Source organism: Halictus rubicundus, chromosome 2 (genome assembly GCF_050948215.1).
Source record: "Halictus rubicundus isolate RS-2024b chromosome 2, iyHalRubi1_principal, whole genome shotgun sequence".
NCBI classification, from domain to species: domain Eukaryota; kingdom Metazoa; phylum Arthropoda; class Insecta; order Hymenoptera; family Halictidae; genus Halictus; species Halictus rubicundus.
The window spans coordinates 17,966,640-17,979,772 of NC_135150.1; the positions used below are offsets into that span (position 1 = coordinate 17,966,640).

The 13,133-nt window shown below is 28.4% G+C and overlaps 3 protein-coding genes across 5 annotated transcripts; 1 reads left to right on the forward strand and 2 right to left on the reverse strand.

Moving 5' to 3' along the window:
- The first annotated feature begins 10 nt into the window (after positions 1-10).
- On the forward strand, positions 11-2,616 carry Rasp (protein-cysteine N-palmitoyltransferase Rasp). Of its 2 annotated transcripts, XM_076805711.1 has the most exons (8): positions 11-143; positions 316-490; positions 792-973; positions 1,049-1,480; positions 1,558-1,698; positions 1,771-1,988; positions 2,075-2,409; positions 2,495-2,616. In XM_076805711.1, the coding sequence occupies exons 2-8, from the start codon at positions 373-375 to the stop codon at positions 2,587-2,589; spliced, it is 1,521 nt and encodes a 506-aa protein (XP_076661826.1). In that variant the 5' UTR covers positions 11-143; positions 316-372; the 3' UTR covers positions 2,590-2,616. The 2 variants fall into 2 exon arrangements, with proteins under 2 accessions (XP_076661826.1, XP_076661827.1); XM_076805712.1 differs by lacking the exon at positions 316-490 and having other exon boundaries at positions 13-143.
- Positions 2,617-2,683: 67 nt separating this feature from the next.
- LOC143365493 (uncharacterized) lies at positions 2,684-8,845 on the reverse strand. Its single transcript, XM_076805710.1, has 6 exons — positions 8,713-8,845; positions 7,643-8,023; positions 7,179-7,561; positions 7,006-7,117; positions 6,490-6,934; positions 2,684-6,263 (listed from the first exon to the last, which is right to left on the reverse strand). Exons 1-6 carry the CDS (start codon positions 8,759-8,761, stop codon positions 4,934-4,936), a joined length of 2,700 nt encoding a protein of 899 aa, XP_076661825.1. The 5' UTR covers positions 8,762-8,845; the 3' UTR covers positions 2,684-4,933.
- Positions 8,846-9,330: 485 nt separating this feature from the next.
- On the reverse strand, positions 9,331-12,954 carry LOC143365498 (uncharacterized). 2 transcript variants are annotated; one of them, XM_076805727.1, is made up of 9 exons: positions 12,761-12,954; positions 12,467-12,570; positions 12,336-12,388; positions 11,901-12,119; positions 11,706-11,825; positions 11,400-11,635; positions 11,258-11,327; positions 10,720-11,177; positions 9,331-10,634 (listed from the first exon to the last, which is right to left on the reverse strand). In XM_076805727.1, the coding sequence occupies exons 1-9, from the start codon at positions 12,820-12,822 to the stop codon at positions 9,509-9,511; spliced, it is 2,448 nt and encodes an 815-aa protein (XP_076661842.1). In that variant the 5' UTR covers positions 12,823-12,954; the 3' UTR covers positions 9,331-9,508. The 2 variants fall into 2 exon arrangements, with proteins under 2 accessions (XP_076661842.1, XP_076661841.1); XM_076805726.1 differs by having other exon boundaries at positions 9,332-10,634; positions 12,237-12,388.
- Between the last annotated feature and the right edge of the window lie 179 nt (positions 12,955-13,133).

The window sequence follows — 13,133 nt, forward strand, 5'->3', positions numbered from 1 at the left end:
GAATGTAAAAGAATGTTCTTTTCTTCTTATGTATGCTGAGAAAAGGAATGAATACGAATGTGACACTTCAACCGTTAACAAGTCCGTTTTAATTTTCAAATTTAACCTCAATCGAGGAATGGCTGGTTGCTGCATCACACATGGTTCGCTGTTACCCCTACCGCTTTATTCAATTTTGTTTAATCATGTTTTTCGATACACATGCTTAAGTAAAAGAGCAAATTTTTTGAAAACAATTATATTCGATTTTATTGAAGAATAGTTCTAATAAATTCAATATAAAGGTAATTGAATTGGGATGTGTAATATTTGAAGATCAAACTGTGACAATTGTACACACAAAGAAGGCGGCAAATTCAATTGAAATTAATTATGACAACAGTGATAAACAGAGCTACAAATTTACCAATATATGAAAGTCTGTTTTACTTTATCTGTTGGATTAGTGCTGTCTTCTATTCTATTTATAAAGTATCTTTATTTAGTACTTGTAAGAATCAAAAGGTATTAATCATTCGCACATTACCTACTGGTGGATATTTAATAGTTTTTCAAAATCTATGATTTATAACTTAGTATTTTTTAATGAATCTTTAAATAGCAACAATCATTTTATTTGTGTACCAAAATATCTCTCAGTAACATAATATACTAATTTCTCTTATCATTTCAAAAAATATTTTTCAGTTTCTTGTTAATGTAATGATCGTTGAAAATTCTATTAATAGGCTTCTGGTAGGTAAAGTGTTAACATAAGAATTTCACTGTCTAATTTTGTCTATAACTTTTAGACTTCAATGATTATCATGATATCTACGATGATTTTTCTCAAGGATGGATATGGCTAGGAAGAAAACAAGATGTTTCTGATCAAGAATGGAAAACATGGATACCATTGATAGCCAGATTAATGCCATGGTTATTTCTTCATCACTCTGTTAGCCATGTCATAAAAGCTTTACCAAACACTATGGTTTGACATATTTATATTTTTGTGTGTACTAATCTGTTTCTTTCTTATGTACTAATTAATAATGTATTCTTACAGCTATTATGCTACTGGTATATTTTCATGTCTGTTTCATTCTTGTATTTTTCTATTGGTATATTAGGTGCATTATGTGCACTAATTCAGCCAGGCATATTGTACATTCTCACGTATAAACGTAAAAGCCATATTATATGGTTGATACACACATTATTTTTATTCTTAATACATTTCCTCAAAATTCCTGATGGTATTTTTCAAAGTATGTTACAACTGAGTGATGAAGAACATTATCTTCTAACTCTTACAATGTGTTGGATTCAATTAAGAAGCATCAGTTGCAGCATAGATAATAAACAAATGTGTGTGGACAACGATTACAACAATACATCACATTTTATAAGAAACTTTTTGTGGGCATTAGCATACTCCTTATATTTGCCCACATTACACTTAGGTCCATTGATTTTATACCATGAATTCATAGATTCTGTATGTATAAAGTGTCTTTCTATTAAACACACAATTAATTATATTTATTAATATGAATAATGTATGAATTATTGCAGATAAAAAGACCATTTCAAGCCTGGAAATTAGCTGAACTCGGATGTTTTATTTTGAATTTAGTGAGATATGTGTTCTGGATACTATTTGCTAATTTTTTCTTACATTTTCTCTATTTTAACGCAATGCATTATCATCCTAAGGTAAATCAACATAACATTTTACATAAATGTAGGAAGATAATTGAAGTAATCCTTTTCTATGTCTTATACCAGGTTGTTGAATCTTTAAATCCATGGGCTTTGTATGGATTAGGATACTGCATGGGTCAATTTTTTTTAATTAAATATGTTGTAGTATATGGCCTGAATCGTACTTTGTGTGCGATTGATCGCATTAAAGCTCCTTCCCAGCCAAAATGTGTAGCAAGAGTTCATTTGTATTCTGATATGTGGAAATATTTTGATGAGGGTTTATACAAATTTCTTGTAAGGTACACTACATAGAAAATATATACTTCCTTCGAATTATTAAAAAAAAATAATAAATAGTAAATAGAAAATGTATTATGCTTTTCAGATATATTTATACACCATTGTTAACATCGAATTTTAATAAGCTACTTGCTTCGTTTCTGTGCTTCACATTCGTTTTTGTGTGGCATGGTATGCAAATAAATATTTGTATTTGGGCATTCCTTAATTTTATAGGATTGAACATTGAAAGCTTAACGAGGTTAATTGAGAAAACTAAATATTGCACTAACATACGGGAAAGATATATGTCGCCAACAAATGCCAGAAGAGTTCATTGTGTTTTAACAAGTCCTTTGCTAGCAATGTCAGTAATATCCAATTTTTATTTTTTTGCTGGTGAAGAAGTTGGACACATCTATGTTTACAGGATATTAAACGGTATCATTTTCATTTATAATTATTTAAAATGAATTAATTATAGTTCAAGTATCAAATAAAATATTATTATTACTACTTATTACAGATATCTGGTACTCCACTCTAATTTTACTCTATTTCCTTTACTGCTGCTGCCAAGTTTCCATAGATTTAAAAAACTGGGAATCAAAAGAATTCTGATAGTAATCAAACATCATTACTCACATGTTAACAACCCAGTCCTGAAAAACTTTAATATGTGGGTGGTTATCTTGATTGTGATTATAAAAACAAGTAATGTCGAACTATTTTATTGTTTTAAGTACAAAATGGGTATAAAAATACAATATGTAACTAAAATTATTGTTCACATTAACATCATTACAATTAAGTAATGTTTATTACAAATTATAATAAAAAAATGTAGTACAAAGTATATGTGTGATTATTTTTTATATAGTTATAATTATTACAATATTATTTAGCAATCAGCTTTACAATGTACCTAAGGCACGTCATAGTTTACAATGAACAAATGCATATGAAAGTGTAAGTTCTTAGTTATTACAGTCCTTATGTTTTCTGCAGTACATAAAAAATTGACTTGTTTAGATGTTATTGCATATGTACGAGAATATAGAAAATGTATACATTTTGTTCCTTCGAGTATTAAAATTTTCGTTTCAGTTTTAGCTACTATTTTGTTGTAATATAACATTCGTATTGCCGTGTTTTTACTTCTAACTACATATTATTAAATTATTTATTATTTATTTATGTTAGGTTCATAACAAAATGTTTGTGCTATATAAGTATGTGTTATCTGAGAACACGAATGTATGTAAAAATGTTGAATACACTGTCTATAGTAATTTATTTTTGTAGAGATTTTTAATGTGATATAATAATTTATTGATGTTTGCATTATATTTTCAAAACAATATATTAAATTAAAAAAATTATTATGCTATATAAATTTTTATACAAAGAGTTTATTATAAACAACTTTTTTAGAGCATTTTAAATTTTGACTTTTTAGGAATGTCTATTTCAAATCAAATTTATACTATCGTCTAATAAGCAACTCAGTGTAGTGTAGACATACTTTTGATGATTATTTACAGCATTGACTTGAACAAAAAATATAGTTATATTATTTTATTTTTATTAGAAGTACTTGAGTACATATCTACACTATATCATGAGCACTATATCTAAAAATTGTTCGTGCAAAATGTACGAAAAATATAGTTACTGGGTATAATATCTCACACTTTTGCTTTATAATCTTTAGAATCATTTTTTATAGCCATAATATAAACGACTTATTAAATATAACTTTTTTCATCCCTTAATTTCCAATTTTTAAAATTTAAGCAGTGAAAAATACAAACTTTATGAATTAGAAAAAGAGGCACTATATTTAATGTTATATGAAATGTGTTCAGACTTTGTATTTAAATAATTTTTACAAACTATCGCTAGTACGTTGTAACAAAATATTAACATATTTCATTAAACTTTTTAAAATATGTGTTATAAAAAATTAATAATTATTACTTATAAATTATATTATATTTGTTGCATTTATACTTTCACAAAAAAAACTATTAATTTTTATGGAAGACATTATGTAATTATTCTGAAAGGAATAATACATCATTAACTATGTTTAACAATTGTACTTTAATTTCAAAAGAATATAGTTGTAGTATGTTTTCAATATTCTTAAATATAAGGACACAGTGGACAGAACGTGGTTGTTTGTAGCTTCATAAAATGAAAATACACATTTCAACAAAATGATGAAATAAATGGTAAATAATATTGAATGTTATGAATGCTTTTAAATTTTATGCAAGCAGAAATATACCTATAAATCTACAAAATAACGTATTAATATTAAAGTTTTTTTTTGTTAAACGAATTATAAATTTGCACCGTGTTTAACATTTGGCACATTAATGAATGTTACTGCTATTAAGTAATTGTTTTATAATAATGTGTTTAAGTAAACTTGATTCATCGTGATATCACCTACTTACTTTCGTAACACATATATACAATTTTTAATTGCAAATTTAATAAAAGTGTTTCTCTATTTCAACAATTGGAATGACTAACGTATATGGAGGATCAGTAACATATTATACTTTTGAGAAAAGGAGAGATACATATTGAACAATGCAAAAATAGTCTTACTTTACAAGATGGAAATTAGAACATTTTTATTTTTTTTTTTGCAATCTTATTGTATATAAAAGCTATGCTAATACTGTGCATTTTGCAAGATTGAATTCGTTTTTATAGAATTTTTTATCTATATGGTCAATATCTTTTTTGAGACAGTATAAAATATTAAATATATATTTTTTTCTACTAATATTTACACATCGAAACCTCAAAGTGTTGTTTTAATATTTTACACACTATAACTATACTTTCATAAAAATGTTATTTTAACTTCAAAAGTTTATTGCTCTTAATCTGATGTTCCTCAAATTTAATACAAAAAAATTAAGAAGTCTTTGTCGCTCAATTTTACTTACTTCTTTTTAATATTTACGCCGAAATTGTCGACACTGTTAGTTTGTTCAATCTTAAGGATGCTGCTCTGTAAAGTATCGTTAGTCAATAATAAAATTGTATTTTCATTTCCGTTTTGATTTATATTGATTTCTTGGACATGTTTACTCGTTAGTTTTCGATTTTGATTGGGCTGCAATTTCGATTTTGTTTGTCCATTGTGACAAGCTTGAAATTGTGGAACAATGTTGACACATTTATTTTGTACTATTATGCTCGTCAATGGTTCATTATTAATATATATACGCTGTTTCGTTTGATGCATTAGTTTCTGACTCTTTCTAAAAACGTTGTTTAATGGGGTAATTACACGACTTTTTATTAAATCTCGTACTATAGTTTGATGGTTACTTATTGTTTTATCTTTGTTTAGTATAGATTCTTCATTCTGTTCTAATAAAATATTTTTACGAGTTTCATTAACAATTTGATTATCTGGCTGCAAAATGTTGGTATTTATTAAATCTTTTGCCAAAATAATTTCATGTTTTTCTTCATAAGATTTATCATCATGAATGTTGATAGTATTATCTTCTTCGTCTTCTTCAGTGAGAATTATCTGCCTATTGCAATGTTCATCTATAGTTTCACTCAAGAGCTCGTTGCAAAATTGTTCCTCGGTATGCTCTACTATTTGAATACGATTTTTAAATTGTTTTCCCGCAAACTCAAAATTTTCTTGAAATTCTGTATTATTTTCATTTTCATCATTAATCGAAGTGTTATATTCTATTTTAATGTATGATGGTGGTTCGTTAATGTTTTGATAAATTATCTCAGATTTATCGTCTTTAATTACTTCTAACTTATTGTAAGAAACATTTTGTAATTGTGGCAAGCTCTCTTGTACTTTATCCGTGTATTCCATTGGTAACCTATCCTCGGCTTTAGTAGAAACTCTATTATCTATAGGTATTTCAGTCTCTATGGAATCAGTCTTATTTAATTGAGATTCTGAGCAAACCTCATAAGTGTCAAAACAGTTCTTGATAATCTTTATTGCATTGTTTGACTCCCAATTTTTCTTATTATCATCGTTATTTATAATATATCTTTCAGTCGTAACATTTTGAAATTGACTGTTATCGCTTTGATAATTCATCAATGTTTTTGCTGCAGTTATAGCCTCATCTACCACACGTTCCTTAGTTACATCGTTCTTCTTCTTCCTATTAGTTCGTACTTTTTGAAAGTCTTCTTCAGAGAGATATAATAATTCTCCAGTAGTTGTTAACACTTTACCGTGTCTTGTTTTCAAGTGGCGTTTATAAGTATTTCTGGTCTTAAACCTAGTTTTGGTAATATAATAGTTATTGGTGATTTGATAATGTTTAGTGAATTCTAGAGGTGTGCGAGAACCCGAAAACGTCGGGTCGGGACGGGTCGAGAATATTATTCAGAATCGGGACGGGTTCTCGCACACCTTTAGTGAATTTACAAAAAGTAGAACTATAAAACAAGTCTGATAAATTTATTATCATGCTTTATATTTACAAATGTTGCTGATTATCTTACCTTTGCCCACAATCGTCACATCCAAATGGTGCTTCTCCAGTATGTCGACGTCGATGTTCCCTGAAGTGTGACGGATGTCTGAACTTCTTCCCGCAATCAGCACACGTAAATCGTGTTTGATTTTGATGAATTAGCATATGATACTTTAAACTGTGTCTTCTTGTAAAAACTGCTCTACATATACGACATTCATATGGTTTTATTCCAGCGTGACTCCGGTAATGAGATACTAAAGTTGTTGGTGCTGTAAAACTTCTTGGTGGATTACAAATTCGACATTCAAGATTGCTCCCAGTTGGGTTTCCCTTCTTCTTGATGCGATCCATAAACGCTAGTGCCATTTCCCGTTCTTCTTTGCTGGTACCTATAAATTTTGCTTTGCCTTTAGGTTTAGTTGTTGTGATTTCTACATTTTTGCTGCAGTTGTCAGCTGACCACGATATGTCTGAAAATAAACGGCATTATGATGTATGAAAGTTTTCAGAACCACTGTGCAAAATTATAAATTACACTTACCAGGTATGTAGACGGTATCTGGTTCTTGACTGATTTTTTCTGATAGTTTTTGATTAATATGTGAGTACTCTTTCATGTGAACAGTATCAGTACCAACAACCATAAGTACAATCTGCAAAAAACAGTTCACTTTAGTACTTACGAATTATATATTTACAACAATTTATGCTTACATTTTCATCCATTCCTGTGTTATCTAGGACATTACCAAGAGATGCTTCCTTGCCACTAGGGTTTTCATCCTTCAAGCGCTCAAAGTAACTGTGATCTCCATAAACTTTGAAGTCTGTTTTATCAACATCAATTTGTTCGGTGTTATGTAGTTTTTTAGATTTATCCTGTTTCTCGAAACTTTTATTTTTATCTAATTCTTTAAAACTGGAATCGTTTAATAGAATGTTTCGAAGATAATTTGTTGATTTTTCTATTACAATGTTCTTATTTTCCTTATTTAATGTCTCCTGCGGTTTTCTTGATGATTGTAGTCTACTCTTTTTACTTTGAGAATTTGTTTTACTATTTTTATGATTCACAGACTTTGCAGTAAAAGTTTTATCTACAAATGCAAGGATAAACATGTACAATTTTATGTATTATAATCATGGTGTAATTACACATTTCTATCACGCTTACTCACAAGTTTCTTTATTTGTTTTTAAATATTCCAAGTGTTCTGCCAAATGCGCTTTAATAGACATTCTTGCTCTTCCTTCGCTCGCAAAACTGGTATACTTCTGACCACATCCCACGACCAAGGCACAGGTATAAGAATATTGTCTTTTCAATTCATCACTTGTAAAAATGGAGAACTGTTTAACTAATTGCGATGCAGGCATAGACAAAAGCTGAGGTACACTGAAAGATACTTCTTGGGGTTTTCTTCTTATATAATCTGTTTTTGATTTGCATTGTGTTGTTAATAATGATTTATTGTGTGTTTTTTCTGAGTGCAACGTTTGGGATGCAACTTCTGCCAGCATATCTAGTAAAGCAGCAGGACTATCAGTTCCCATAATACCTGAAACAATTGTATGATCATTAAATGAATAATAATTAACAATTGAAAAAGGTGTGTGTACACAAATGTTAAAATTATACAAACAGATATATATATCTATCTCATACATATATATATATATATATATATATATATATATATATATATATATATATATTTTATTTATCTCTATATATATATATACATATATACAAATATATATGCAATAAGCATTCTTTAAAGGTATTACTATATAAAAATTTAGAAATCAAAATATGTAATTTTCAACATTTTATTTGTAAAAAGTACAAGTTACGCATTTTAACGCATACTTCTTTTGTGTTAAGTGTTAGTGAACTTGCAACAACAATAAGTATGTTGATCCTTTGCTGACATCATGACATATGACAGTCAGTTTACGAAACATGAATATTTTTCAATTTTATAAGTATAATAAAGAATTCGATTGAGTCCTAAAGCATAAAAAAGAAATAAGTATATTTAAGAAACAACAACTTTTTATTTGTTCTCTGTGTAGAATGAAAATACTTATTTTCCAAGCGTCATTCTAGCAGACGCCATAAGGACGCCCAGCAGACGGCTTTTCAATTTGCCTTTACTAACATGTTTAAATATCTAAATATTTTTTAGTAATGCTAGTTTGTTAGGAAGTTGGAAATTTTTGTTATTTAAAGCGAATAAACGAATACCTCCATTGTACGAATTAGAAGTATATTCGTGGTTTGTTTTGGTGTTCATTATGGCATTCGCATTCGCGGCGTGTCTTCATTCCACTGCCTTCTGTGCACAACAGGTTCCTTCTTGTTGCTTCCTTGTTTGTTCTTCTTTCTTGTCAATTCTGGAGTCAGTATTGCCAATCTATGAAACGAAGATTTAGTACACTATTCTAAATGCAACCGGATGCAAACTACAATTTTATTTAATATATTTATCAATTTAATAAGATTTGAAACGTTATATTTGCATATGTTATAAATAAGATACCAATTGTAAACTTTGGTAATTAAATATATAATAAATAAATAGTTGCGATGGTTGGTTTTAAGCGCCAAAATTTGAAATTAATCGACTTCTCGCTTTTCAATGCTAGGTGTAAATACAGATTTTTAAAAACTATAAAAGAATTAAATATAAAAAATCGAAATTTCATTTTCAATTGGTAATTATGTAACAAAAATTGTTAATATTCCTTGTAAAATGTCAATAGTCTCAAAAATATGGTTTTAATTTCACTTACGGTCTACATATTCTAAATTACTTAAGTTAAAGTAAAAGGTGTAAAAAATCTTATAATGATTGTTTTTCTTTTTTAATATTTTATTACATTAAAATAGAAGTTTATAACTTCTGAGATATGCAACACTAATTACTGTGCTATGAAAAGAATATAGTACATACTAAGTTTATACTCAGTTTATCTCTTCATTATGTTTCTTTACAGAAGTTATTACTTTATTCTTTAATTTTTATGTTAATGCAATTTATTTAACTATCTGTGGGCTCATTTTTCAACCCATCAGTATTAAAAATATCTTTTATAATGTCATGTTTTTTCTTCATATGAGTAGGCACACCGCGAAACAAATTCTCAGTTATTTGTTTCCTACTTGTGACTTTATTTTTCTCGTAGTCTTGATTTAAATATTCTATATTCTCGTTGTCGTCAATAGCCTTCATTGTTGCTAATAACTTTTCTTTATTATAGCTAATTGTTTTTATTTTGGCATCGTTCTCATTTATATTATTAACATTGATTTTATTAATTACATCGAGAATTGAATCCGATTTTGAGGATCGTGTATTACTTAATGAAATATCGGTATCTTTTATCTCTTCGTTTACTTCTTGTTTGTTTATTTTATTTCTTGTTTCTACGCTGTAATTGTCTGTATCTTTCTCATATGTTACGTTTAACGTTTGTTGTTTGTCTATATTGATTAACGCATTACATGAATTTGGTGCAAGAAGTCTATCCTGTGGCTCATTAGGAAAACTTTCCGGGACATGTGATACTGAGTCTGCTGCAAATGATGTCTTGAACTTGTCATAATCTCTGACTGAAGCCGGTTGCATTAATACTGTATCTTGTAATTCATCTTTTCTTTCATAGTCATGAGCAATATTTTCTTCTGTTGCTTCTTCCTTAAATGTAGGTTGTTCCACAATAAGCTTTTGTAGGTCTTCTGAAAATTTATCTATCGAATAACTGGTGTCTACTTGTTCACTATTTATATGTATATCATTCTGTAGCTCAGACAAGTTTTCATTTTCTATATTTCTAGCCTGTGCTCCCATTTCGTTAATTAAATTTTGATACATCTTCTGTGATTCATTCAAAAAATGAGAAATTGTCAGCTTTTCAGATTCTTGGTCAGAGTTATAATGGATTTGATTGTCGTCTGGAGTTGCAACTAATTTAAGAGCACCATTCGATCGATTTGACGAAAAATAATATCCAATTGATCCTTTCCTTCCTCCAGTGTCAGCTTCAAAATCTATCTTATAAGAATCATCCTTTTCCATTGCTAACACATTCAATTTATCTCCATATTTACTATTAGATAATACTGATTCCTTTGAACCTGCAGCCTCATCCTTACTACTTCTTAATCTGTAATTAAAATAAAATACATTACGATTGAAAACCAGTAACAATTATCAACTGTAAAAGAATGATAGCTTTAAATATTCCAAACCTTATACGGGATTCTTTAGGACTAATGGTTACATCATCCTGATTGTTCTTAAAATTGTCGTGTTCATCTTCGCTTTCCTCATTTGCAGACAAATAATCTGTTTTTAATGGTTCATTGAAAGTATGACACTTTCGATTTTCATATATTTTTCTAAAATTTTTTGCGCTTATTTCGTACTGTCTTTCATTATCTTCATCATTTTCTTCCAATTTTTCCGAATCATTAAAAAAAATTGAATTTTTAGAATCTTTGTTTGGGGTCTGACTTAATTCCATGAGCTTCTCTTCAAAATCGTCTGATGAACTTCTTCCCTGCGCAGACTTTTGTAGACGGTACTTTCTTATTTGCTCCAAATTAGCCATTGTTTCTGTCTTCATTGAATTTAGAGATCGGTTTAAATCAACTGTTTCGTCTGCTCTGATGTTCTTATCATTTCCATCGGATGGATTCAGAGCAGGCTAATAAATAGTAAAATATCGTTAATAGAGTGTTTAATATATTTTAGACATTTTAAAATTGGTTTAGACTAAGTTTTTACCAAACTATGTTCTTCTACGTCGTTTTGACATTTTTTAGGCTGATCCGACAACTTTAACGAATTTGATGTGCTAAAATACAAATAGTAACATGTGAAAAAGTTATATTTAAAAAATTAATTTAATGTTACATTTTTTACATACCCAATATCTCTTGAACTAGTAAGAAGTTGTGTGCCCAATTGTCTGCTTTTAGTGGAGAGTGATAATTGTCCATTACAATATAATTTGCGTTCTCTACTATCTAATAAATGTTCTAAACTTTTTAACTTTTGTGTTGTTTCTTCTAAATCTTTTTGTGTTGCTTTCCTCTTTGAAATTTCTGTATACAATTGCTGCTTTAAACTTTTACTTTCAAGAGATAATTTTCTGTGTAGTGTCTAACAAAATAATGTAACTTATATAAACATGGTATAAAGATTTTACAGTATCTTTCAGATCTATAACTACCTGTATAGTATTTTGTTGCTGCTGTATTCTATAATTTAAATCATAAATTTGTGATTGTAATTTTTCTCTCTCTCCTAAGTTACGATCTTTACTAAGTTGTAATAAGTGTTTGTTTTGAGTCTGTAAATAATATAAAATCATTGAAATTTTTGTTAGATCTTGTTTAACAGTATTTTATACGATCTGCGTTTTCACCTGCAATTGTTGAAGCTCATTTTCTTTCTCTTTCAATAAATGACATGTTTCTTTATGCAAAGCTTTTAGCTTTTTATATTTAATTTGAAGTATCCGTAATTCCTCTTGATGCGAATTAATTATCCGTGGTAATTCTGCATTTGTTCCTTCGTAACGTTTCAATGCAGAATCCTGTCGTTTTTGTAATGATTTCAATAGTCTATTTTCATTAGCTAACTCCTATAGAGAAAGATATAATTTATTATATTCAATGTATTCGTCATTAACATATACTTTTAATGGGTAGAGATTTTTAGTACATTTATATTCATTGCATAGGAGAGTTAAAATAATTACATTCAACTGATAATGTGCATCAGCTAATTGATTTTGTAATTCCTTAATACGTAACATTCTTGCAGACAAAACTATTTGCTTAATACTGTTTTTATTGACCTTTGAATGATCTAATGATGTCTTCTGTCGAATACTACTTTGGTATGGCTGTCCTATGGATAATAAAACAATAAATTACTTAATCACACTTTGCTGTGTAATATTTTTTTCACTGAAATTATAATACAAACCAATTAAAGGATGTAAGCTCTTACTGGGTGAACTGTAAGCTATACTTTTGTGTGTTAAAGTAGTTTTCACATCCGTAGATTTTTTTAAATTAGAATTTTGGTTTCTAAAAATTGAAAATGCAGCATATATAACATAATAGTAAAATATAAAAAGTGTAAAGTTTAAATATTGAAAATGGGGTAAAAGTTATGCATTGCTTGGAAAACGTGCTACTATTCAAATATTCTTTTAGTAAAATTAGGACAGTGTTTAGGAGAACTAAAATTAAAGTTGTTTAGTATGACTGTGATTACCTATCAAAGTTTGCGTTGACATTTAACTGTACTACAGGTAATGTAGGTACTTCAGTTTGCATTTTCTGATTGTGGACACTTCATTACAATTAGCATCTCATGCTTTTAAAATGACTTTTTGCAGGAACAAATTGTTATGGTATTGTGAAAAACTTATTGAAGACCAATCAGCTTCCATAATTGTTTTTATGTGGTTACCAAGGTAACATCTATGTACACAAACACTTTATTAATCAATGTTTTTTATAACCAGATAGTTTGTAGAAATTCTTGGATCTATGCATTCTGCTTTTACAAAAATAAATTAAAAATATAAGATACGTGAAACTAAAAATATTTTCTACAACGTTCAAGGTTTACCTTATGCGTTTCA